Genomic DNA, 24814 nt, shown 5'->3' on the forward strand with positions numbered 1-24814 from the left:
AAGCGACACAGCGTGTGCGATAGTGCGCACGCGCCACTTGGGGAAGGCGAGGAAAAGGCTCCTTCGCCCCGCCCCGTGATTTGCCCCTTTCCTGAGGGCCAATGGAAACTCTGGATGGAGTTGCGTCATTTGCCCTAGCCACTCCGGGCTCACTTCTCTCTCCAGCGTCCAATAACAGCCCAGGGCGATAGCCGCGAGGCTGAAGGTGGGCGCTGGTGGCCGAGGGGTTTTGGAGCTGCTGGCTCAGCATGTGGTTCGCGAGCCCAGCCGCAGTGGTGGCCTTTTGCGCCGGGCTTTGGGTCTCGACCCCGGTGTCGGCGCAGGGCCAGGAGGCCGGGGGGCGGCCGGGGGCCGACTGTGAAGGTGAGCGGTGTGAGAACTGCTTGCATGGCGGTGGCACCGCGCTGCAGCGCAGCTGTTGTCCGTTTTGGCTTCTCCTGGCCCTTGACTATAAATAACATTTCACTTAGGACACGCGGGCTCCGTCCCTAGTTTCCGATTGCCTTCGCCGTCGCCTCGGCAAAAGTTCGAGCCAGGCCAGGTGACACTTTTAGGCTGCGTCCTAGTCTTGCTGTGACGATTAAACTGCCCTGGCAAAGCTGGTGCGTTTTTTGGATCTGGATTCGCTTTTGTGCAAACGCGGCTAGATGCAGACGACCCTGGCGCCAAACTGATTCTGCTGCTTCTAACCGGTAACATTTGCCTCTCCGTGCACAGAAGATGTCTTTCGAGTTCAAATAAAACATGACATGTGGTCTGCAATTGAGTTGAGGAGGCTTCAATCAGAGGACAGGACTCACGTTTGTTAGGACGTTACATGCAAAAGTTGCTTTCCAAGGGAGTACGTTAAGTCCTTAGAAAGAGGAGGCATAAAGAACGATTCCTTTTCTGTGCACAGAATCTCAGCCGCGGACTTGCAGTCGGAACACGTGCCCTGTGGCTCTGGCAGACTTACCTGGTTCTCGCCAAATCATGGTGGTAATCCCTCCTTCAGAGGGCTGTTAACATCAAAGAAGACAATTAGCCACGCTAGCTCCATCTTCTTGCACTACTGTATCACTTACCTCCACGTTTCATGCATTGAAATAATTTAAATGTATCTCCTCATCCTTCATGGGGGCTTGCGAATCTGTCATTACTTAACAGGAAATTGTAGGTTCACAGCATGTGTTGAATGAATGGTTGAGTGTAGTCTGTATTATAACCGAACAAAATCTTAAGAACTGGAGTCCAGTTTTCTACCAGTCCTGCAATGATTACACTTTTTTCCAAAAACTAAAAATATCTACGTGATGTTATTTAAAAACACACACAAAAACTTTATATAGATATTCGTTCAGCTAAATTATAATTTTGTTTATAGATCGCTTACAGTTGTGTCCTACACATTTAAAGCAGAATTTGTGAGGCATGAGCAATTGATTAGTCATCAGTAGTTTATTATCTGAGCTTCTACATAAAAACATTTCAGAAGAGCCAGAGCATCCGGATTAATTAAATGTGAAGCTTATGCCATCTTGCCTGAATTTATTACAGCATGTCTGTAATAAATGTATTAACTTGCATGTCTGACTAACGTAGGTATGTATGTTCTTTGTTAGATAAAGAAGTTGTAGATTCACAGAGAAGGAAATACTAGTCTTCGACCAAGAAGGAGTAGATTCTAGATCTGGCTCTATTACTGCTTATGAGCCTTTGTCATTAGCCGTTTTAGTTCCCTCAAGGTATAAGATTAAAATGCTATATTATATATAATTTGGGGCAAAAGTAAAAAACGGAGAGTCTGTGAGTCACCTGGGACCTCCTGAAATATTTTGTTAAATTCACAAAGTATTTTGAAAAACATTTAAATAAATGGGCTACGTTTTAAAAATTGGAAGACTGCATATTCAAAAATTCAGATTTCTGCTTTTTCTGGAAATACCAGGTGCCCTGTCAAGACTGGCCCATAATCCATGTAGTGGGAATTAGTCGAGGCTGTTTTTAAGAAGGACATGTGTTCTACGGGTTTTTGTTTCTGTTTTTCCTACGCCCAGATTTCTTTTCCCGTTCATTTTACTTGCCTGGCCCCTGTGAATATTTAAGTTTCTGAGTCCTGCTTTATAAAGATCATGTGAGGCTTACTGAAAAAAATGTAAACATTTCTGGATATCTTTAAAAGGATTTTAGTATGGGACTGTTTTAAAATATTTTTATTTTGAAATAATTATAGATTTGCTTATGGGACTATTTTTAATAAACAAAAAAACTCCACAAGTAAAAAAGAATATAATTATCTGGTTATAGCAATAAATACATGTCAGGAACCTTAAATTACTAATTTGTTAGGTAATTTATGGTGAGATTATTCTCTTCACCTAAGCTCAAGGAATAAATTTCCATTCTCATCCTGACTTCGCTGTGGCATCGTCCCACTGACTTCTGTCTCTTTCAGAAACTTCCTTCCCTTAATGGCGATGATACTGCTTTTTTCTTACCTTTGCTTCCTGTCTCTGTGCCCACTTGTTCATGGTATCTTTCTAGTTCTCTAGCCATGGCTTCAATATTAGAATTTTTCAGAGTTCTGTCCTCTGCACTCCTCCTCTCTCAGTCTACACACTCTTCTGTGCAATCAGAATTGACCTATCTAGAGTCTGATTAATTCCCAATGTTTGCATCTAATCCACCTCCTTTCTAGAGTCCTAGACCTTGCATCCTATTGACTGCTGAACATTCCCACTGAGATATCTTATTCTTCAGACTCAACAGAGTTCCAAACCAAAATTGCCATCTCCTCCCTTCTCAGTCCCCAAACCCTGTTACGCTTGTGGTGTCAGTATCTGGTCAAGTAGACTAGACTTCTCTCTCTCCCTGATTCCCTACGTCTATCTGTCACTGTGTCCACTGAGTCTATCTTCTGGTTCACTCTCTCCTTACTCCTTCCCCAGCTCCATTGTCTTGTTACAGACCTCCCCCATTTATCTTCCTTACTGGCACAACAGTATCCTTCCTGCCATCTTTCTTCTCCTTCCTAGTCCCCTGGCAGTTGTTACCATGCTATGCCCTTATTTAATATCTTTCGGGGGTCTCCTACTTCCCCCCAGGTAGGTGCCTCCTCTTTGTTTTCCCACAGTATCCAGTACACTTCTCATAGTAGTCAGTAATTGTTTTGGTCTCCTCCATGTGTGTATTCCTTGAAAATCAAGACTTTCTCTCACCACATCATCTCCATCTATAGTGCGAAGCACATGGTAGGCACTAAATTTTGTTGAACAAATGTATACATACATGTTGCAATAAAATTTGATGCAACTTTTGGTGAGTCAAAAGTTTATCTTTAAAAGAACAAGTTAGAATTCCCAACTCTCCTCATCCTTGTAATAATTGGCAGAGCAACAGCTGAGGTCTAGAAATCATATGAAGGTGTATTGTGGGAATAGTAAGACTAGGAGGCATTGTAACACTGGGTTTCTTTTGTAGGAAGATGAGAATTCGAGGCCACTGGGAGACCTTATTCATAGTTTCTGCTGACTTGTAGCATTGATCATCTCGGCAGGTGTCTCCTTTATACACTTGAGATATTTGCTAATTAAACTTAGCAAACTACATATTGGCAATGCCTCATTTTTCACATTCTGTCAGTAGCATTGAATGTAGCCTATTGGTCAGTCCCTCCTTTGAACACTTTTCTTTATTGGTTTTCCGGGAAAACACTCACTCTTCACTCCCACCCTACCTCACTGTATGCTCTTTTCAGTCTTTTTCTCCATCTTTCTCATATTCCCAGTTTCTAAACAACGGAGTTTCACAAGACTGATACCTGAGGCCGTGTCTCTTCTCTCCTTATTCTCTGGTCTCATCTCTTAAATACCACGTGAATTTTGATGACTTACAAGTGTTGATGTATGTATGTAGACCTCAGCCCTGAACTCCAGATCTCTGTGTCCAGCTGCTTCTCACTGTTTCCAGTCGGATATTGCATTAGTCAGTGTTCTCCAGAGAAACAGAACCAATAGGAGAGTTAGATAGATGATAGATAGATAGATAGATAGATAGATAGATAGATAGATAGATAGATTTATTATAAGGAATTTGCTCACCTGATTGTGGAAGCTACGAAGTCCAAAATTTGCAGTGAGGGCTTACAGGATGGAGGCCTAGGAGAGCTGACAATGCAGGTGAAGCCTGAAGGTAGTCTGTTGGAGAATTCCCTCTGGCTTGCAGAGGCCAGTTTTGTTGTTGTTCTGTTCAAGACTTCAACTGAGGGAATGAGGCTTATCCACGTTATGGAGGATTTATCTGCTTTATGCAGAGTTCATCTCATTCAACAGCACCCTCCAAGTGGGCACAGAAAATTAAACATCACAAATGTTTAGAAGTATCTCAAACTTCACATGTTCAGTCTGAATTCCTGCTTGTCTCCATAAACTTGCTTCTCCCGCAGTCTTCCCAGTTCAGCAAATGGCAACTCCACTCTTCCAGCTTCTTAGGTCACAATCCTTGGAATCATCCTGAACTCTATCTATCCATCTGTCTGTCTATCTATCTATCTATCTATCTATCTATCTATCTATCTATCTATCTATCTATCAATCATCTATCCAATCTATCTCTATTTCTGTCTCTCTCACTCTCCAACATGCAATATCCAATCCATGTGGTAAATTCTTTTGGCTCTTCCTTCAAACCGTGCCCAGAATTCAACCACTTCTCTTTGCCTCCAATGCTACTACCCTGGTCCAAGATATGCAGCTATTTTCAGAACCTCCAAACCAGTTTCCCGCTTTCATTCTTGCTTCCCTGACTCCTATTCTCCAGACAGCCTCCAGTGGTATACTTTAAAAATAATGTCAGGTGACTGCACTTCCTGACTCAAAACCTGTAATGGCTTGCCTTCTCAGAGTAAGCCCCAAAGTCCTTACCACAGCTCAAGGCCCTCGATGACCTGGCATGTCGCTGCCTATTTGACCCCATTTTCTACTGTCCTCTCTCTTGCTCACTCTGCTTCCACACTGACCCCCTTACTGTTCTTGGACCCCCCAAGGACATGCCTAGATCAGAGTCTTTACATTTGTTCTTCCCTTTGCCTGGGGAGTTCTTCACAAAGAGGCTACTTACGTGGTCCCCTCACTTCCTTAAGGCTTCTGCTCAAATACTACTTTATGCATGTAGAATAATACCTTTACCTGGTAACCCTCTATCCTCCTTACCATGTTTATTTTAATCTATAGCCACGAGATACTTATATTTGTTCACTAGAATATAATCCTTGAGGGTAAGGACTTTGTTTTCTTCATTGCTAAATCTCGAGAACACTGTTTGGCACTTACTAATTCCTCAATAAATATTCGTTAATACCATGAATGACTAGCTATTATATTTATTATGTTCCTATTAATGGCATCAGAAATAAATATGACTTTAAGCTCTAAAAGAAGACATGTTGGGCCCTCCAGCTGAATACACTAAAAATACTGGATAAAATAGAAGGTAAAATTTATTTAAAATGTAAATCTGTAAGACGTACCCAGAGGCCAAAAACAAAATGAAAGTGGGAACCAAAAGAGGTTAAAAGGAGCCCTGAAGCTTGCTTTTACCTTGAGGACATTTGCTATCCAGCGTTCTGAACTTAGGTTTTCATGGCTTTGGTAAAAGGAAGAGAATATCTAATACAAAGCCCAGGACTCTCCCAAGTTAGGAGTGTAATACTAAATCCCTTCCTCACCGCCCGCAATTTGGAACTCCAAAGTGCTAGACCTTCATTACAAAGGTGAACTGGAAATATGTACGACTCTACCAGCATCTTTATAGACTAAAAGGAATTGTATTACTTGAACTTTTTACTGACGAAAAGGGAAAACAAAAATGTCTCCAGATAATTCATAATCACTAGCTAACCCACATATGGGCTGAAGCCCAAATTCACATTACACGGGTGGTTCCAAACATCTCAAAATGAGAATTTAAAGAGATTTCAAGCAGGCATCAGCAAATGCCAGTCTTGCTTACAGGAATCCACCTTCTATCCAGTCCTCAAAGAATTCCCACAGTTGAAGTGGGAAATAAAGCTCACATTGAGAAAAGTGACAGACCCATGGGAAATAGGACACCATAAGGGACAGCCAGTTGTGACAAGAGACAGAAGAAGCACACCTGAAAAGACTTCAGGTATTGGAATTATCAGGCACAAAAATTTATCATGTTTAAAGAAATAAAGGAAGGGATTAAAGATATACATAAAGGGCAAGAGGCTATTAATAAAAGTCCAACCGTATTTGGAAAAGAACCAAATAAACTTCCACAAATAGAAATTAATGGGAGCAACAGTAGACTAAACAGTGCTGAGAAAAGAATTAGTGAGTTAGAAAACTGAAGAAATTATCAAGACGGAATCTCTGAGAGACTGAGATTAAAATGTGAAAGAAAAATAAAGGTACAATAAGGATAAAGAGAAAAATTCCAACATAGGTTAACTGGATTTCCAGAAGGAGTATGGGCAGAGCAAAAGAGATGATAGCTCATTTTTCCAAACTAATGAAAGTCATCAATGCACAGACTGGGAAGTCCAATATACTCCAGACAGTATAAATAAAAATATCTGATTAATATCTAATCATATAAGCGAATTAGGAAACACAAATGGAAAAAAAGAGAAAATCTTAAACAGAGCCAAAGAAAAAAGACTGATGATCTTCAAAGGAATGGCAACTAGGCTAACAGATGATTCAATAAAAGGTTCAAAGTCACTTAGCTAGTAGGTAATAAAGCCAGGGTTCGGACCTGGAGAGGCTGACGTCAGAGCCCAAGCATGCCTTCTGAGCGTGGTGTTGCGAACTCATTATTTAGAGCAACATCAAAAATAAAATTGGAACAGTGAGGTAGCATATAAATCATTCAATAAGCTCTGGTTATTCCTATTTTAACTCATTGTAACATGTATTATATACTTAGGTAGCAGTTTTCCCCTACTCTTGGTATCACTCGCTAATCTGATGTCTTTTTTTTTTACTTCTCCAAAATAAAGCTGGAGCAGATAATGGGGAACTAACTTTGTTATGGAAGGTGAGGATGGAACTGTTGAAAATAAGGTTCCTAGCATACTGACAGTTTAATAAGTCCACAAACCAATTTTAAACATTTTTTCATTATCTTTTCAGAAAAGTTGTGACTCTTCCTGCAGGTGGCATTATTATATTTTTCAAATAATCACTTTCTACTTTTGGGCTCTGGCTAATACTTGCTTAATTGAAGTGTAATTTTACTTAAAATTTTTACTTCAATTTCATTAATATTGCCAAATATTTTAATGTGCATGTTGCAGATTTTTGTGGCAGTCAAATATATGGTGAGCTTTTTAAATAAATGGGGAAATCTTCCAAACATACAGAAAAATATTTATATAATCTATATACATAGCATCTAGGTTAAATGTTAATATTTTGCTATATTTGCTCTCATTCTTCTTTAAAAAAATGAGCTGCAGCTAAGTCCAATTCTTTTTTTCTTATCCTTCCTACCTTTTTCAGGGGAAATATATTTTCTGAAATTAATGTGTGCTTCTCATCCATTTCTAAAGAAGTTTTCCTATAAATGCATATATCTACATATAACCTCTATTTTTGTGATCTTAGATATATGTAAATTGTACACTGAACACATTCATTTGCAATTTTTACTCAATATTACATTTGGGCATTTACGCATATTGATAACTATAGATGTAGCTCATTGTTTTCAACTCTTCCAGAGAATTCCAGTTTATGAATGAAGTACAGTTTATATATCCTCTCTTTGAGGGACAGTTAGGTTTTTCCTAAATTTACATAATTGTAAACAATGCTGCTCTGAATATTTTATATATGTCTCCTTGAGCACATATGTGGTGATTTGTTTGGGTCACAGAACAAAAATTGCTGGGTCATGGGGTATGTGTGTTTTCGACTGTGTTTTTCTTACAAATATCAGGAGTTCACTTATTCAGCTAAAAAAATACATATTTAAATCTAATCTAGGTGCTCAGCTGGGGACAGAGAAGTGTGACCGAAGTGGGAGAGACGACAGAAGTTGAGGTCTGATAGACAGTGGAGAGACGGGTCACCCAGGGCCTTGCCAGCCATTGTAAAGACTTTGGATACTACTCTGAATGATAAGGAAAACCACAGGAAAGTTTTGAGCAGATGAGGTAGCATAATCTGACTTTCATTTTAAAAGAATCATACTGGTTAGAATTTTAGAAATCTAGTGGGTCAGATTGTAGCAATCGTCTGGCCAAGCAGTACTACTAATGCAGGTAAAAATAGAAAAATATCAATGGAAAACCAAAGAGCTAACATGATAGAAAGATTTACTACAACAAAATGGAACGCAGCAATTCTGAGCGATAAACTGAGCGTACTGTCATTTTGCCCTGAGGACATTGGCCAGTCAGTGTAAAGGTGATACTGGACATGTCAGTGTAAAGGTGACCTTTGGTGTGAGCAGTACAGAAGTCCAAGTGCAACACTTGTTTCAAGTGGTGAGTCTGTCTACTCGAAATCTCTTCCCTGTTAATCTGAGATTCCCAAAGGATAAGGTTACTCCCTCAGAGTAAGGTTGAACAAACAGTAAACCTAATTCATCCTTACCTGTAGAGAACTAGAGATTTCCTTGATGCTGAACAGGGTAGATGAAAGAAAGAAAAAATCTCTGAGCGATTATAACCACAAGATGTCCCTCACTTGGACTTGCAGCCAAAATTCACATCAGGTCTCCAAAAAACAAGGTATCAATTTAGTTTAAAGCGGTCCCTGGATACTAGACCCTAGGTCTGATAAATACCAACGAATCCTTTATGGAAACAAGGTACCTTCATCTTAGGCCTCAAGTAATCTCCACGAATATGTTACAAGGACTGTGAGCATCACAGAATTATAACCATCGCACAAAATAACTAAGCACCCAAAAAACAAGGCACCATGAACAAGAATTTATAGAAAGAACAAAAAAATAAAAACATACTCATGAAGATTTTTAGATATTGGAATTATCAGACACCGATGATAAAACAATTATGTATAGTGTGTTTATATATTAATATATAAAAGACAACTTGAAAATATCTGCAGGAAGTAGGAAACTATAAGAACTGACCTAGCATATTTGAAAAAGAACTAAAGAGAACTTCTAGAACTAAAATAATAATCAACATTTAAAGTTCAATGAATGGATTTAATTGTAGACTATAGAGAGCTGATGATGGAGTGGGTGAACTAGAAGTTTACTTCTCAAAGTGTGGTGCTCGTACCAGCAGCGTTGATATCTCGCGATAGCTTGCTGGAAATGCAGAATCTTGGGTCCCACGCCAGACCTACAAATTAGAATCTGAACTTTAACAAATCTCTAGGTAATTACTATGTACATTAAAGTTGGATGTACTTTAAAGTTGGAGGATCTAGGATGAGGCCAGAGATTCTTCATTTCTAACAAACTCCTAGGTGCTGCTAATGATGCTGGACCAAGAACCACAATCTGAGAACCAAAGACGATCGGTCAGAAGAATGATACACAACGCAGCACAGAGCAAGAAAAGAATGGAAAATAAGGAAGAGAGATTAAGGGACATGAGAACAGAACGAGAAAATCCAAAATATGGTTAATTGGAGTTCCGGCAGAAAAGAAAGAGAATCGTGCAGAAGCAATGTTTGAAGTGATACTAGTTGAGAATTTGCCAGAACTGAAGAAAAACAACAATCCACAAATTCAGGAGGTCCAATGAATAGATAAAAAGAAACCCACTCCTAGACATCATGGCGAAACTACAGAACACCAAAGACAAAAACAGTTAAATATGCTAGAGAAAAAATAATCAATGATAGATTGATAGCTGAGTTCTCAATAAAAACAATGGAAGACTGAGCAAGTGAAATGGAAACCTCCATATGATCAAAGAAAACAATTGCCAGTAAATAAGGATGAAAAAAACACACTTTCAAACAAAAAAAAAAAAAAAGGAGGAAAAAGAAAAATGAAAAAAATTTTTGTGACAATTTCCTTTTCTATTATTATCTTTCTGGAACTAGTATTGTTTAGGTATTTGGCTTCCTGAATTGTTTAAGCATTATTACCCATTTTTTTTCACCCTTTTGTTTTGTGGTTTACTTTCTGGGGATTATTTTTTCAACTTTATCTCCTAAATAAATTTCGTATTAATTTTTTCTGTAATTTTAGCTATTATATTTTTAATTATCAAGAATTCTTACTCAGGGGGGCGGCCCGGTGGCTTAGGCGGTTGGAGCTCCATGCTCCTAACTCTGAAGGCTGCTGGATCGAATCCCACATGGGCCGGTGGCCTCTCAACCACAAGGTTGCCAGTTCAATTTCTCGAGTCCCACAAGGGATAGTGGGCTCCGCCCCCTGCAACTAAGATTGAACATGGCACCTTGAGCTGAGCTGCCTCCCTGATGGCTCAGTTGGTTGGAGCGTGGGCTCTCAACCACAGGGTTGCCAGTTCGATTCCTCAAGTCCCGCAAGGGATGGAGGGCTGTGCCCCCTGCAACGAGCAACGGACCTGGAGCTGAGCTGTGCCCTCCAGAACTGAGATTGAAAGGACAACAATTTGACTTGGAAAAAAGTCCTGGAAGTACACACTGTTTCCCAATAAAGTCCTGTTCCACTTCCCCAATAAAAAAATCTTAAAAAAGAAAAAAAAAAAAAGAATTCTTACTCATCTTATTGTTGTCTGAATATTGTTTATATTTGATTCACTTTTTTCCTTGATAAGAACTTGTTTATTTTTACCAGCTATTGGTTTTATTGGTCTTTATTTTTTTCTACTTAATTAATTTTTGTTCTTTTATTATTTATTATCTTCCATATACTTTTGGTTTATTTAGTTATACTTTTTAAAACTTCCTGAGATGAATGCTTACTCATTAATTTTCCTTTTTTTTTCTTTTGAAAGGTACACATTTAATGTTACAAATTTCCTTTTAAGTACTACTGCCTTAACTGCATTCCTTCAGTTTTCTACATAGTATTTTTATAGGAATTAAGTACTAAAAATCTCACATTTCCATTACTACTTTTTGGACCCACAGATGACTAAGAAGTGTATTTGAAAATTTCTAGGCATATGGAAGGCAAGTACTAGCTTGATCATATTATTTTTGTTATGGATTTCTAATTATGTTCAGGGAAGGTCTGTTTGATACAGGTTTTTGGGTACTTGTTGAGACTTGCTTTTTGGCTTAGTACATGGCAGATTTATGTAAATATTCCATGTTTTCTTGAAAACATTATGAACTCTTTAATTTGGGTGAGAAGAGTTCCATATATGCTACTATGTCAACTTTGGGAATAGTTTTGTTCAAATGTTTAATGCCCTTAATAGCTTTAGGTCAATTTGACCAAACATAATAATTGCTGAGAAGGTGTTAAACCATGTACCATGATTGTGAATTTGTCAATTTCTTATTATTAATCTGTCAGGATTTTCTATTAAATTATCAGGCTATGTTACTGGATGTACACTCGTTCAAAATTATTTTATATTTCTGGTAAATTGTTCATTTTATAATTAGTAGTGACTTTTGTTATCCCCAGTAAAGCTTTACATAATAAACCAGATGTTGGATAGCATTTTCCTGTCATTATCTTTTCATTTTTAAATCTCTTCATTTCTTTTTTACCTTTTTCTATAGCCTCACACTTTTTATGTGACTCACAAACAGCATATTATTGGATTTTTAATAGTTCCAATCTGAAAAATCCTTTTGTATAATTGCAAGTTTAATATATTTATGCATATTGTAATTAATGTTTGGATTTTATTTCTCCCAGTTAATTTTTTTTCATTTTTTAAATTAGTTTCAGGTGCACAAAACAATGTAACAATTAGACATTTATCATTTATATCCCTCACACTGTGTGAACCCCCCTCCCCCCATCCACTACCCCTCTGACATCGCATACAACCATTACATTTCCACTGTCTCTATTCCTAATGCTGTACTCTGCTTCTTGTAACCATATATGTATAATATATGGTTATATATATATATATATAATTATAACATATAATTATATATATATAAACTTGTAGTTGACATTCATTATTGTTCAGCTTCAGCTTCAGGTGTACAGTGCAGTGGTCAGCCATCTACATCATCCCTGAGGTGGTCTCCCTAATGAGACAAGTGTCCATCGGATACCCTACACAATCTTTACAACATTATTGATTACATTCCCCAAATTGACTTTCATATCCCTTGGCAGTCTTGTGGTTACCGATTGTGCTTTCTAATCCCCTCAACTTCCCTCTTATCTCCACCCCCTCCTCCCATCTAGCAACCCTCAGTTTTTCCTCTATGTCTCTGAGACTGTTTCTGATTAGGTCATTCATTTATTCTTTTCTTTAGATTCCACAAATAAGTGTGATCATGTGGTATTTGTCTTTCTCTGTCTGACTTATTTCTCTCCCAGTTTCTCTCCCAGTTAATTTTTCTAGATGTCTCAAGCATTGTATCTTATAGAAAGCTGTGTTTTCATTTAGGGTTAGCCAAAATTTCTGGGAACATTTTCATTTTAGGTGGGACTTGGTTCTGAAGATTGATTGGTTCAATAACCTCATATTATTCAAGGCCCAATACTAAGCTAATAGCTACAGGCCCCAAACCATTCTTACTAATAATTTTAATTCATTGTCATGATGCATTGAATCCTATTGACTTTTTATTTTGTGAGTGGGACATATACGAGTACCGGAAGTGGTAGTGGTTATCTCGTTAATAAATACATAATTTCTTTGTTCTTTCTAGTATGTGAAGAATTCTTGAACCGATTCTATAATTCCCTGATAGCCAGAGGGGTCAACTTTTCTCTGGACACCATAGAAAAAGAATTGATCAGCTTTTGCTTGGGTGTCAAAGGAAAAGAAAACCGCCTGGTATGGTAAATTTTCACCTTCATTTTCCCTTGTGCTTGAAGAAAACTGCTAATGCTTTCATTTCTCATCTTGGACTTAATGTTCTCCCGCTTAGATGCTTGTCTCAAGCTTGTTCGCTGTAGGAAGTAAGCAGAAATTGATCATTCAGTGAAGTGTAGTCATGTGAATTTTCATCTAGAATATATTTGATTTCATTTTGTTTTCTGAATAAATCACAGACAACCAATTCCATGTCTTCTTAAATGAAATTATACAATTGAATTCCTAATGAGAATTTACTGTCCTGAGTTAAGAGTGGGTAGATTTTCTGTTTCTTTCCAAGACAATCAGTTAAACATATCAAAATATTTTATATCATTATTGATATATAACCAATGAAGTATTTATATTTTCTTGTAATGGTGTTTATAGCTGTTTCCTGGGTATACACAGATTACTTTTTTCAATATACTGTTTTACGTCACTAAAGACAATCTTAGGCCAATTCATTTTGCCTAAAATTGTCACGTTGCATTTGTCAGTTCAATTTGCATTGTTGATGGCCTATAATGGACACACTGTAAAATTCTCAGCATTTATGTGTGCCGTTACGTTTTATATTTTTAAATGTAAAGTGCTTAAGTCAGGTAGCCTCAAAGGCATTATAGCATGATGGAAAACGGCATGGGCTCTAGAGCCAAAATGCTCGATTTTTGACTTCAGTCTCTTCTACTTGCTAACTGAGTGACCTTCAGTTGGCCTGGGTGTAAAATGGGGATAATCAAAGCACTTAATTCATAGGAGTGTTGTGAGAATTAAGTAAGTTAATACCTGTAAAGCCCTGAGAGCAGTGCCTGGCACCGACAAAACACTTAGCAATTCTCAGAGTATCATGTGAATTGTAGGGCTCTTCTAATTAGGAGGACACAGGAATGGGGCCATCTGTTTTCTGGTATCTTAGTCAGCAGGGGTTACAATTTAATAGCTGGGCCATGAAAACTAGGTTAGCCTCTATCTCACTTCTCAAACCCATAATACTTACTTTTTTCAGTGTCTGGGCCACTAAATTCTCTTCATTCTCCTTCAGTGCTACTATCTTGGAGCAACACAAGATGCAGCCACGAAGATTCTCAGTGAGGTCACTCGTCCAATGAGTGTGCACATGCCTGCAATGAAGATTTGCGAGAAGCTCAAGAAGATGGACAGCCAAATCTGTGAGCTGAAATATGGTATAATGGAGTCAAATCTTCCCCACCCCACACACGTCCAAAGTATTGCCAATCTTGAAACAGGCTATGTTTCTAAAAAGTCAGTATTAGAAAGAAAGCAATTCTCCAGTCGCCAGTAGGTTGCTGGGCTGCTGAACAGTGCCTCAGCTTCTTTGGGGGAAGAGAAATGAATACTGGCACAATCAGCTTTAGGTAGAACTGTCAACCTAAACAGCAAACTTTAAACTCTTTAATCACCAAGACAATGTCGACTGTTATGTCAAGGAAAAATTCACAACGTCAGGGGAACATCTACTCCTGGTGATTTAGCTCTTGGTAACCTACTAAGACAAAAGTTGCACGTTTTCAAAGGTGACATGAGGAGTTGGAAGTTTTAAACGTGACTGTATCTTTAGTCCTAGATTTGTCTATCATTCTGCCAGCTTTAAATTTTAGGTTATTCACATCAACTCAGGTTTTGCCTGATGGAATAACCTTGTTGCTGGTGCCTAAAATAAACAGCGAGGAAAGGAATAAGATGTCCTATTTAAACATTATCCTTGGTCTTATACATTTCACATAGAAAATCTATTCTCATATTGACGATTTCTATCTGGGCCAGCCTTTTGGGTAGATGGAATAGGTATGACAGAAGACTGGGGATTCCTCCCTTAGCCTGAACAGCCTGAACAAATTCTACCAGTAGAGACGCATTTCTTTTGGTGAAGTTATTGTTTTATGTTACATACCCAGTGTAGTATTGAAACTACTGAATTAGAATCCAGCTCTGTGAATTATTTTAGTCTTATTTTCAGATATAACCGTGTAATATGCCTATGCACCATGGATACACAGCTGGCTTTAAATCGTTTTAAGGTTGGAAGATACCAAAGATACTGTTTCTCTATTTGCCAAGGGCAGGCTCTACCTCCCAGGGTATGATTATGGGGCATGAATCCCTTTTTATTGGCTTCCAAGTAATGACACAGAGGCAGGAATCACCAAGTTCATGTAAATGATATTCTTGAAAGGGTACAAACCTGTGCTGATTCTTTCATTTAACAAATTTATTTTGAATATCTTCTACAATATGCAAGAGATATTACTGTGTCCCTTGAATAACAGAAAAATTAATCAGACGTTATTGAGAAGAAATAAATAGTTACTGATGTTCTGGAAATGTTGGCCACTAGAGGCCCTTGGGGAACCATGAACTAGTTTTAATTTTGGCATCAACCTGAGTCTTGTAGTTTTAGGGTGTCACAGAGGTTTTTGCTCTTTAAAATCAATGTCAGATGCCAAGTTCCCTAGAATAACTCAAAGAATTACCGACACTTGCAAGAAACTATTTTTCTCCTTCAACCGTTTATCTTGAATAGACCAGTAGTCCTGATTTCTTCTTCCCAGCTTATTGTTGACAGGAAGGTTGAGATTTAACAGGGGACTGGGAGCTGTGGGATATAAATAATTTGTGCTACAAAATCTTCTACTTTCAAACGTATTCTGTCAAGTCAGCCATGAAATGAACAAACAAGGTAAATGTAGCATTAGATTATGTTTTCAATTCGCAAGGTGTCCTTGGTTTTTGACCTGAAAGAATATTTTCGCTTGCTCTGTATTTTAAAAGGATGGGGATCATTATAAAAATTTCAGATTTCAGGGTTCTCTGAGGCATGGAGTGTAGCTGACCCTCCAAATAAACAAAGACTTTGAAATCCAATTTTTATTAATTTTTTCCCCAGATTTATTGAGATATCATTGACATAAAATATTGTGTAAGTTTCAGGTGTACAATGTGTTGATTTGATACACTTACATATTGCAAAATGATTACCACCATAGTGTTAGCTAACACTTCCATCATGTAAGATAATTACCATTTTTCTGTGAGAACACTTAAGATCTGCTCTCTTAGCAAATTTCAAGTATATAATTTATTACCCATAATCATCATGCTGTATATTAGATGCCAGAACTTATTCTTCTTATAAATGGAACTTTGTACCCTTTCACCAACATCTCCCATTCTTCCAACCCTCAGCCCCTGAGAACCACTATTCTACTCTCTGTTTCTGTGAGTTCAGCTTTTTTAGATTCCACATATAAATGATATCATTCAGTATTTGTCTTTCTCTGTATGACATATTTCACTTAGCATAGTGCCCTCAAGTTCCATCCATGTTGTTGTAAATGGCAGGAATTCCTTCTTTTTCATGGCTGAACAACATTTAATTTTGTATATGTGTACACCACATCTTCCTCCATTCATCTGTAGCTGGACACTTAGGTTGCTTCCCTGTCATGGCTACTGTGAATAATGTGGTAGTGAATACGGGAGTGCAGATAGCTCTTTGATATCCTGTTTTCATTTCTTTGGATACGTACCCAAAAGTGGAATTGCTGGATCATATGGTAGTCCCATGTAAAAATTTTTCAGGCAACTCTGTACTGTTTTTCATAGTGGCTGCACCAATTTACACTCCCACCAACAGTAGACAAGCCTTCCGTTTTCTTCACATCATCTCCAAATCTTATCTCTTGTGTTTTTGGTGATGGCCATTCTAATGGGGAAGAGATGATACCTCACCGTGCGTTTTCCTGATCATCAGTGACGGTGAGCATCTTTCCACGTACCTGTTGGCCACCTGTATGTCTTCTTTGGGAAAATGTCTATTCAGATCCTCTGCCAACTTTTAAGTTAGATTGCTTGCTATTTTTTTTTTTGCTATGGATTTGTATGAGTTCTGAATATATTTTGGATATGAACCCCTTATCACATACATGACTTGCAAATATTTTCTCCCTTTCAGATTTTGTCGATGCTTTCCTTTGCTGTGCAGACGCTTTTCAGTTTGACGTAGTCCCACTTACTAATTGTTGCTTTTGTTGCTTGTGCTTTTGGAGTCACATCCAACAAAGCATTGCCAAAAACAACGTCAAAGGGCTTTTCCCTTGTGTTTCCTTCTAGGATTTTTATGGTTTCAGGGCTTATGTTTAACTCTTTAATCCATTTCAAGTTAATGTTTGTGATTATCGATAGGAGCCCAGTTTCATTCTTCTGCATGCGGTTATCTAGTTTTCCAAACACTGTTTACTGGCAAGACTATTCTTTTCCCATTGAGTATTCTTGGCTCCTTTGTCAAATATTAGTTGACCGTACATGCGAGGGTTTATTTCTGGGCTCTTGATTCCGTTCCATTGGTCTATATATCTGCTTTTATGCCAGTATCATGCTGTTTTCATCACTATAGCTTTATAGTACAGTTTGAAATCAGGAAATGTGATGCCTCCAGCTTTGTTCTTCTTTCTCAGGATTGCTTTGGCTATTCGGAGTATTCTGTGGTTCCCTACAGGTCGGGACTGTTTTTTTGATTTTTGTGAAAAATGCCATTGGAATTTTGATGGGGATTGCATTGAATCTTCAGATTGCTTTGGGTAGTATGGACATTTTAACAATATTAATTCTTCCAATCCATGATCACGGCTTATCTTTCCATTTACGTCCTCTTCAATTTCTTTTATCAAAGTCTTGTAGTTTTCCGTGTACAGATCTTTGGTTAAATTTATTCCCAAATATAAAACACAACTTTTCAATTAGAGTACACTTACTGAAATTTTTGATAAATCACTTGACAACTATGGTTGTTAAAAGGTTTTTGTGGGGACAGAGCCAGGAGTGCAGTTTCCAGGCTCTCGGCCTCACGTGGAAAGGTGCTGGCTCAGGCAGTCAATGGCCATCAACTGTGATTGGATGGCCATCAGCTGTGGCTAGTTGGCCGTCAGCTGTAACCAGTGAGCCATTGGCCACTAATATAACTGCTGTGGCTACGCTAGCAAAGAATGGGGGGCTAGCAAGAGGATGGTGGCTGAGCTAGCAAGAGCGGATTGCAGAGAGGCAGGTGCCACGGGTGAGAATATAGTGATATGACTCCCCTACTTATGGCTCCGTGGGTGTTCCTTTTTGGCCTCACCATGTCCTGCATTCTTATGTGGGGAGCGGTCCAGAGACCCTGCAGGCCGCCCCGCATGACACATGGCGCAGCGAGCAGGGTCCCCTGCATGACAGTTTTCAAATGCTACGTTCAATTATGCAGGGAAGAAAAGGAAAGAACTCTTCAAGCCGAAAAAGTCCTAAGCTGCCACTAATAATTTAATAAGTAAACTTAACTGTTGTAGCCATGTTCAAGCACCCAGTCATGGGGGGTGGAAAAGGTGACTTTCCTTTGAAAGAGGAAAATTACCCCTTTCTGATAGGGAAATTATAATCATGAGTATGAATATGGGAGTGCAGATATCTGATTATAATTACAGATGAGCTTAAATAGTTTCCCCTGTTTTGGGGCTTGGCAATAGAGAAGTAGCTGAGTTCTTGACATTCTCTGCAGATAATCTGTAAACAGTAAATAGTAGTCTTAGTAGAGGAGTTAGATGTTGGTGATAAGTATTACTGGCAAGAAGGTTAGGACCCATATTGGCTGGCATCAAAACACTTGCATTAGAGAAATGGGTATACCCCCAAATGAATGTAAATAATTTAATAATCCCAGTAGGTATGGGGATCAGGTGAGTTTAAGCAGAGATCCAAAACAAATAAGAACCAATGAGAAGGCTCCTAATTTTATTCATGTGTTTTGGTTTCTTTAAATTTGTATTTAAAAACTCAATAGTGCTTTATAACATGAACGTTCATTTGTTTTACTGCAGACATAGGTTTCCATAAAAAAAAAAGCGAACCATAATTTCCTAGTTAATTATGATCAGTGGCTTTCAGCTGGCCACACGCAACACATCACCTTTTATCGATTCCTTTCTTTTTATCGTAGGAGCAGCAGTTAAGAGGCGGTGCTGTTCGTTTTAGTAATGATGATGTGGAGCAGCCCTGGAGTGGTAGCAAATGCTGCAAAGCTACCCAGGCTCCTGTTCTGAAACAGGTGTCACCATGGAGAGAAGTCTGATAGAACACAACTCATCCCAATAGCTCTGTCTGTAATACACTCTCCTTAGGAATGTCTTGGTTTCCATACAAGTTGGAACTGTTCTCATAGGGTAGTCAGCACCACAATAAGAACACCATTTGCCTTTCTAAACGCTTCAGAATTGCACTTGTGTTTTTAAAGACCTGTGCTCCTTCCTCCTTTTTGTCATTTAGAAAAGAAGTTGGACTTGGCATCCGTGGACCTGAGGAAGATGAGCGTCCTGGAGCTGAAACAGATACTGCACAGCTGGGGGGAAGAATGCAGGGCTTGCGCGGAAAAAACAGACTACGTGAACCTGATCCAAGAACTGGCACCCAAGTACTCCGCCGTGCACCGCAGAACCGAACTCTGACCCTCCACGCCCGCGCACCATAGGTTGTAATTAGAGACAAAAATGTCAGTTGAGTCACCGGGAATTGCACTGCGCTTGCGTGGTCTCAGACTTTCTGTTTTGATATTCCTTCTCAGGACTGGTTACTTGAGTTTATAAGTAAAACTTAATATTAGTGGTATCTTACTTTTGCCGTGTACCAAACCTTAAAAGTGCCTTTATCATAGTTTTCTTGGAATGACTACGTCAATTATCATCGGCTACCTCCTAAAATTGGGGAAAGTGAATTTCCGAAAAGTTGATGGAGGAAATTGAGTCCAAGAAGGAGGAGAGTGCTCAAGAGGCCCCTCTCTGTGCATTAATATTTAATTACATATGTTGAATTAGGACAAAAGGAACAATGTTTATCTTATCTAACTCCCAACTTCAACCCAAGATAACAACCTGGCATAATCAAAAGTTTTTAAAGAGTAAACTTTGTATTTTCAACTGCAAATCTCTCTACTTTCTAGTTCTCTTTGGTACCAGAAATGGAAGGGCAGGAGGCCCTACTTGAAATTAGTGTTTCCATATGAAGGAAGCCTATTCAAACCCACTCAAAGAAAATAGATCAAGAATCCACACAAGTGTATGTAGCCAATATTTTGGCAAATTATATCAACACTCACACTGTTACGTGAACCAAATTCAAGGACTTCTGCGGCCTTCCTATCACACAATAAACAAGCTTTTGATAGAGGGTTAAAACGTATTAGGGGCACCTGCAGGCAACATGGAGATTGATGGTTCTTAGTGCTGTTTCATCAGCTTTAAATTGTAAAATCATTTGTGGCTCCATTTTCTGGCCACGTAAGAATAAGATCCCACTGTAGAAGTAAGTGGCTGTCCCTGAGTGGCAGGTGGAGTGGAGAATGATTGCCAAGCAGCTCGAGGGAAATTTCTGGGGTGATGGAAACATCCTTTATCTTGATGGTGGTTACATGGGTGTGGGGACAAAACCCCCAAAAAACAGTTTCCAGGCTCTCGGCCTCACATAGAAAGGTGTTGGCTCGGGTAGTAAATGGCCATCAACTGTGATCAGATGCCAGCAGCTGTGGCTAGTTGGCCGTCAGCTGTAACCCGTAGGCCATTGGCCACTAATATAACGGCTGTGGCTACGCTAGCAGAGAAGGAATGGGGGCTAGCAAGAAGATGGTGGCTGGCAAGCTCGGACTGCTGTTAGGCAGATTATGTAGATCCTGCTTCCTGTGTCTCCAGCCCAGCCGCCAGCGAGAATATATTGGTTTGACTCCCCTATCTATGGCTCCGTGGGTGTTCCTGTTTGGCCTTACCGTATCCTGCGTTCTTGGGCGGGGAGTGGGAGCTGAGACCCTGCACGACAATGGGTGAATATAATTGTCAAACTCATCCGGTAGTACAATGAAGCCCTGGGCATGTTACTGTGTGTAAATTATATCTAAAACACTGCTGTAGAAAAATTATTTGAAAATTAACTAAAATTAATTGATTCAGAACATCTTGTTCATTTAAAGAATTGCAATTACTGACTGGGAGTCCTTTTGGGGAGTGGAGGAGACTGAAAGTATACACTGTAAGTATAATTTTCCGTTTTAAATGCTGCACAGGCAAATGGATTTTCAGTTGGACAGTTGGGATGTAACCAAAATTGTCAGAGAATTAGTGGTTAGTAACTTAAGAATGAGAATAAAAAGCTTTGATGTAATAAATGGCCAAAAAGGTTATTGTTTTTGGATTTTGGCAGCCTGATCATTATGTGTAAAGCATCCTACTTTATTATGAATTGTATTTTTCAAATGTCCAAATTTAGGTTTCTTACTTTTTATAAATTTGTTTGTTTTTCTTTAGTGCATTTTGAACCTATTGAGAAAGTTGTCATTTAAAAATAGCATGTTTGATGTCTGATCTTAAAATCAGGTCATATTTCTCAGGGTCATTTTTTTTCCAGGATATAAATCTAGGTAATAAGAACACTGCCCAGCAGGTCATTCAAATCCATAATATTTAGTCTAGTTTTTCAAAGGCTACTCAAGTCAGTACTGCTCCAACTTCTCAAACTGTGCATACAAATCACCTGAGGATCTTGTTAACATGTAGATTCTGAGTCAGTAGTGCTGGGAGGGGCCTGAGATTCTGCATTTCTAACAAGCCCCAAGTGATGCCCATGGAGCTCTTCCAGGGACCACACTTTGAGTAGCAAGGGCCTGAGTCATGGATCCTGCAATGGATTTAGTTTTGCCTTAGGGCTGACTATAACAATAAAAACAAACGAACAACAATAAACTCACAAGAGATGATTCTTTCATGTAAAAGAGGTCCACAGGTAGCCAGTCCAGGGTAAATAGGGCAGTTCCACAAAGTTATTAGGGACTCACCTCGTATCACTCCACAGCCTAGGGGTGGGTCCATTCTTTACCCATTGTCCAGTTGACTGCTGGAACTCCCTGTTCCAGGAGGGAGAAAGCACATGAACTGAATCAGCCTCTTTAGGGCAGCCCTCCCAGTCCCCATCCCCCCGCCACCCCCACCCTCACCTTTAAGTTCCATGCCCCACTCAACACTGCCTATGGGTCACTGAGCAGAACTTAATCACATGCCAAACCTCGCTGCAAGGGAGTTTGGGAAATAACATCCTTTGGTTGAGTTCATTGCTGCCCAAATATCAGAATATTTTTGTACTGAGGAAGAAGGGAGAAATACCTTGGCAGAGGTGGGCACAAGCCACCTCTGCCACATAGCATAAAATCTTCCTTCCCATGAATCTTAGTTACAGTTCCTGCTTATCATAGCCTAAACAATTCCCCCTCCTTGCTACTTGCTTCTTTCATAAATTATGTCTTTCCTTTTTTTGTTTGACCAGAAGTAGCTACTATTTCTCTATTTTGTTTTCATTTATGTTGCTTCCTCTCTCACTGTGTGTGTTTGTGTGTGTGTGTGTATACACATTTTTTTAGTGTGTTTTTACTCCAAATCCATAAGCACACAAGATTTAGAAGTCAGACCTGCTGACAGAAGTGACAAAACTCTGGGCTAAAACACTTTAAACAGTAGTGGTCTGGAACAGACATTATTCCTGATCTACTCTAGATTTCAACAATTCTAAGCAGATGACCCTTTACTTTGGTTCCTACATACACATGGGAGACTAGATATAACATTTAGGGCACAACTTAAAAGTTGTAGTTCTTTACTTAAGTATGAATACCTGTAATCGACATTCTACTGGAGAGTGTTACATTTAGAACAAGCTATCTTGGCACATAGGACAAGAAACTATTTGACTATCGGATCCCCCCCCCAAAACGGCAGAGCATTCTGTGATTCAGAGGCCCCCTGTGTGGGTTTGAGCAGCTCTTGGTAAGTGTCTTTTCTAAGCAGAGATCTGAGTTTTTATCCTCTGAGTCTCATTCAGAAGAAATGATTGGCGGATGCCCATTGCTTCACAGTGTGTTGTAAATAAAATTAATTCCACCAAGAGAGAAGTAGAAAAGGGAGTGGGTAGTACGCATCATTAAGTTTTCTGTTTGTTTGTTTGGGGTATGCTTTACCCTGGCAAAAATTTTGAGAATTTGGGATTGTGCAGCCACCCTGGTGCTGAATTTCTAAAGCTCACCAGGATTTAAATGAAAAGTTTAATGTGTGAGACTGATAAATTAAAAATGTAAATGTGATAGTGGACAGAGGTAAGGTTGTTAGCTGTCGGTGAAGTGGATCCGTTTTCAGGCAGTATTATTATAGCTTTCTAGGTGATTTCCCTGTGAGGCTGTGTCCTAGTACTCTCCAGATACCTAATTCTACCAGCTCCCTCCCAGAGGTGCTAGTTTCTTGGTGTGGGAAGCTCAGCCTGTGCAATTTGGCTCTTTGGAAGTTTGGTGGTTGACCTTACAAGGTAACATACCTGATCTGGCAAGGTATGCATTTTCTGTGAATATATACTTGTACCTGCTTATTAAGATACACTGTGCTTTAGTTGATTGTACTGTGTCAGAGATGGATTAACCAGCAGTTAGAACCAAAAGAAAGAAAAAGAACATGTAAACGCATAGAATACAAGCCTGCAACCCATTACCAAAATGGACTGGTAGTCTTGGAGCTAGGTATTCTGGGAATTTATAATTTTTTCAGATTCTAGAGAGATGGGATGGTGCACATACTAAATATTTCATAATCCTCTAGGAGCTTAGGAATAGCACCCTGTAACACCCTCCCATAAATCCAGATCAGGTTTTGTCCCCAGAAGAGGTCGGGTCAGGTTTTGCTGGTCAAGTGAATTACAAAAGAAGAATTTTTTATTCTCAGAGCTTTTTGGATTTCTGAATCATGGATGAGAGATTGTGGCACTGTAATTCTGTGGTTATCAATCATTAATCAGGACTTTGGACGTTCTTTGATAAAACCTCTACCTCCCATGGACTAGTCTCCCATACACAGAACTTTTTTCTGCTAGAAGGGAGTTGCAAAGCACGGGGGTAGGAGCAGGGTAGTGTGTGTGAGAATTTCAGGGGTGAGAGAGTTTGATGACTTGGAAATCAGGACTTTGAAGTGATCATTCACACCTTATGCCTCTGAGTTCTTACAGGGATTGAAAGAAATAGTCAAATAAAAATGACCGAAGGTGACTGCAATTCGATAATAAATATAATGTGTTCCGGAAAGGCACCTGTGATCATTCGTGGGCTAGCTCTTTTTATTTGGGGTGACTCGGTATTTCTGGAGCATTGTTTAATTCTACACACCTCAGAAAATTAGGACTCTAGGTGCCTCACTTCTTTCTTTGGCCACACGCTTTCCCAGAGCATGGTGCAAGGAAAGCATTCAATACCCACTCAGGACATGTGCTCATTATGTTGTCTTCCTTCCAAACAGTTGGGTCAGCTGTGGTTTCTCCTCTTCTGGTCATAACAACTAACCAAGGAGCTGAGAAAGGAGTAGCTGCTCCTCCTGTCTGCAGCACCACCCCCTCTCCCCCCATCCCCTCAGACTTCTCTCTCATCAGACTGAAATCCTCTTCAGGCTTTGCAACCAACTGTCTGATATTCACCATAACTGCAGTGTTTACAGGAGCTTCAGAGGATGTTGTGTACAGGGCTCTTGCCCTTTTCCCTTTTGAATTTTTAAAAACCTATTTCGGAAAGAACAGATCAAATGTTGGTGTCTTAGTGACGGAGCATCTACAAATACATTCTTTATAGCTGGGATCTTCGGCTGTGCAATTTCTAGTAGGCTCGATGTCATTTAACAGTGTGTGTCTCCTCCAGGAATTCAGGAGTTCCTCTCATTTCTAAGTCTTCCACTGTCAGCCAAATATTTACTTCTCGTATATCTCTATTCTTCCTCAGTCCTAAATTAGTAAGTTACTTGTTTCTTTCAGAAGGAGCCTGGAGTTTTCTCCTTTCCAGAT

At 39.2% G+C, this 24814-nt stretch overlaps 1 protein-coding gene across 1 annotated transcript; it reads left to right on the forward strand.

Moving 5' to 3' along the window:
• Positions 1 to 173: 173 nt before the first annotated feature.
• On the forward strand, positions 174 to 21667 carry CDNF (cerebral dopamine neurotrophic factor). Its single transcript, XM_081044794.1, has 4 exons — positions 174 to 363; positions 12774 to 12901; positions 13968 to 14109; positions 19238 to 21667. The coding sequence occupies exons 1-4, from the start codon at positions 249 to 251 to the stop codon at positions 19414 to 19416; spliced, it is 564 nt and encodes a 187-aa protein (XP_080900920.1). The 5' UTR covers positions 174 to 248; the 3' UTR covers positions 19417 to 21667.
• The last annotated feature ends 3147 nt before the right edge of the window (positions 21668 to 24814 follow it).

This window comes from Rhinolophus hipposideros, assembly GCF_964194185.1.
Source record: "Rhinolophus hipposideros genome assembly, chromosome: 1".
In the NCBI taxonomy this organism is placed as follows: domain Eukaryota; kingdom Metazoa; phylum Chordata; class Mammalia; order Chiroptera; family Rhinolophidae; genus Rhinolophus; species Rhinolophus hipposideros.

Excerpts from the sequence above, each read along its gene's own strand:
- CDNF (XM_081044794.1), top strand. The coding sequence starts at position 249 with ATGTGGTTCGCGAGCCCAGCCGCAGTGGTGGCCTTTTGCGCCGGGCTT. Across the intron at positions 12,902-13,967 it reads AAGGAAAAGAAAACCGCCTG|TGCTACTATCTTGGAGCAAC; the intron begins GTATGGTAAATT and ends ATTCTCCTTCAG. Across the intron at positions 14,110-19,237 it reads AATCTGTGAGCTGAAATATG|AAAAGAAGTTGGACTTGGCA; the intron begins GTATAATGGAGT and ends TTTGTCATTTAG.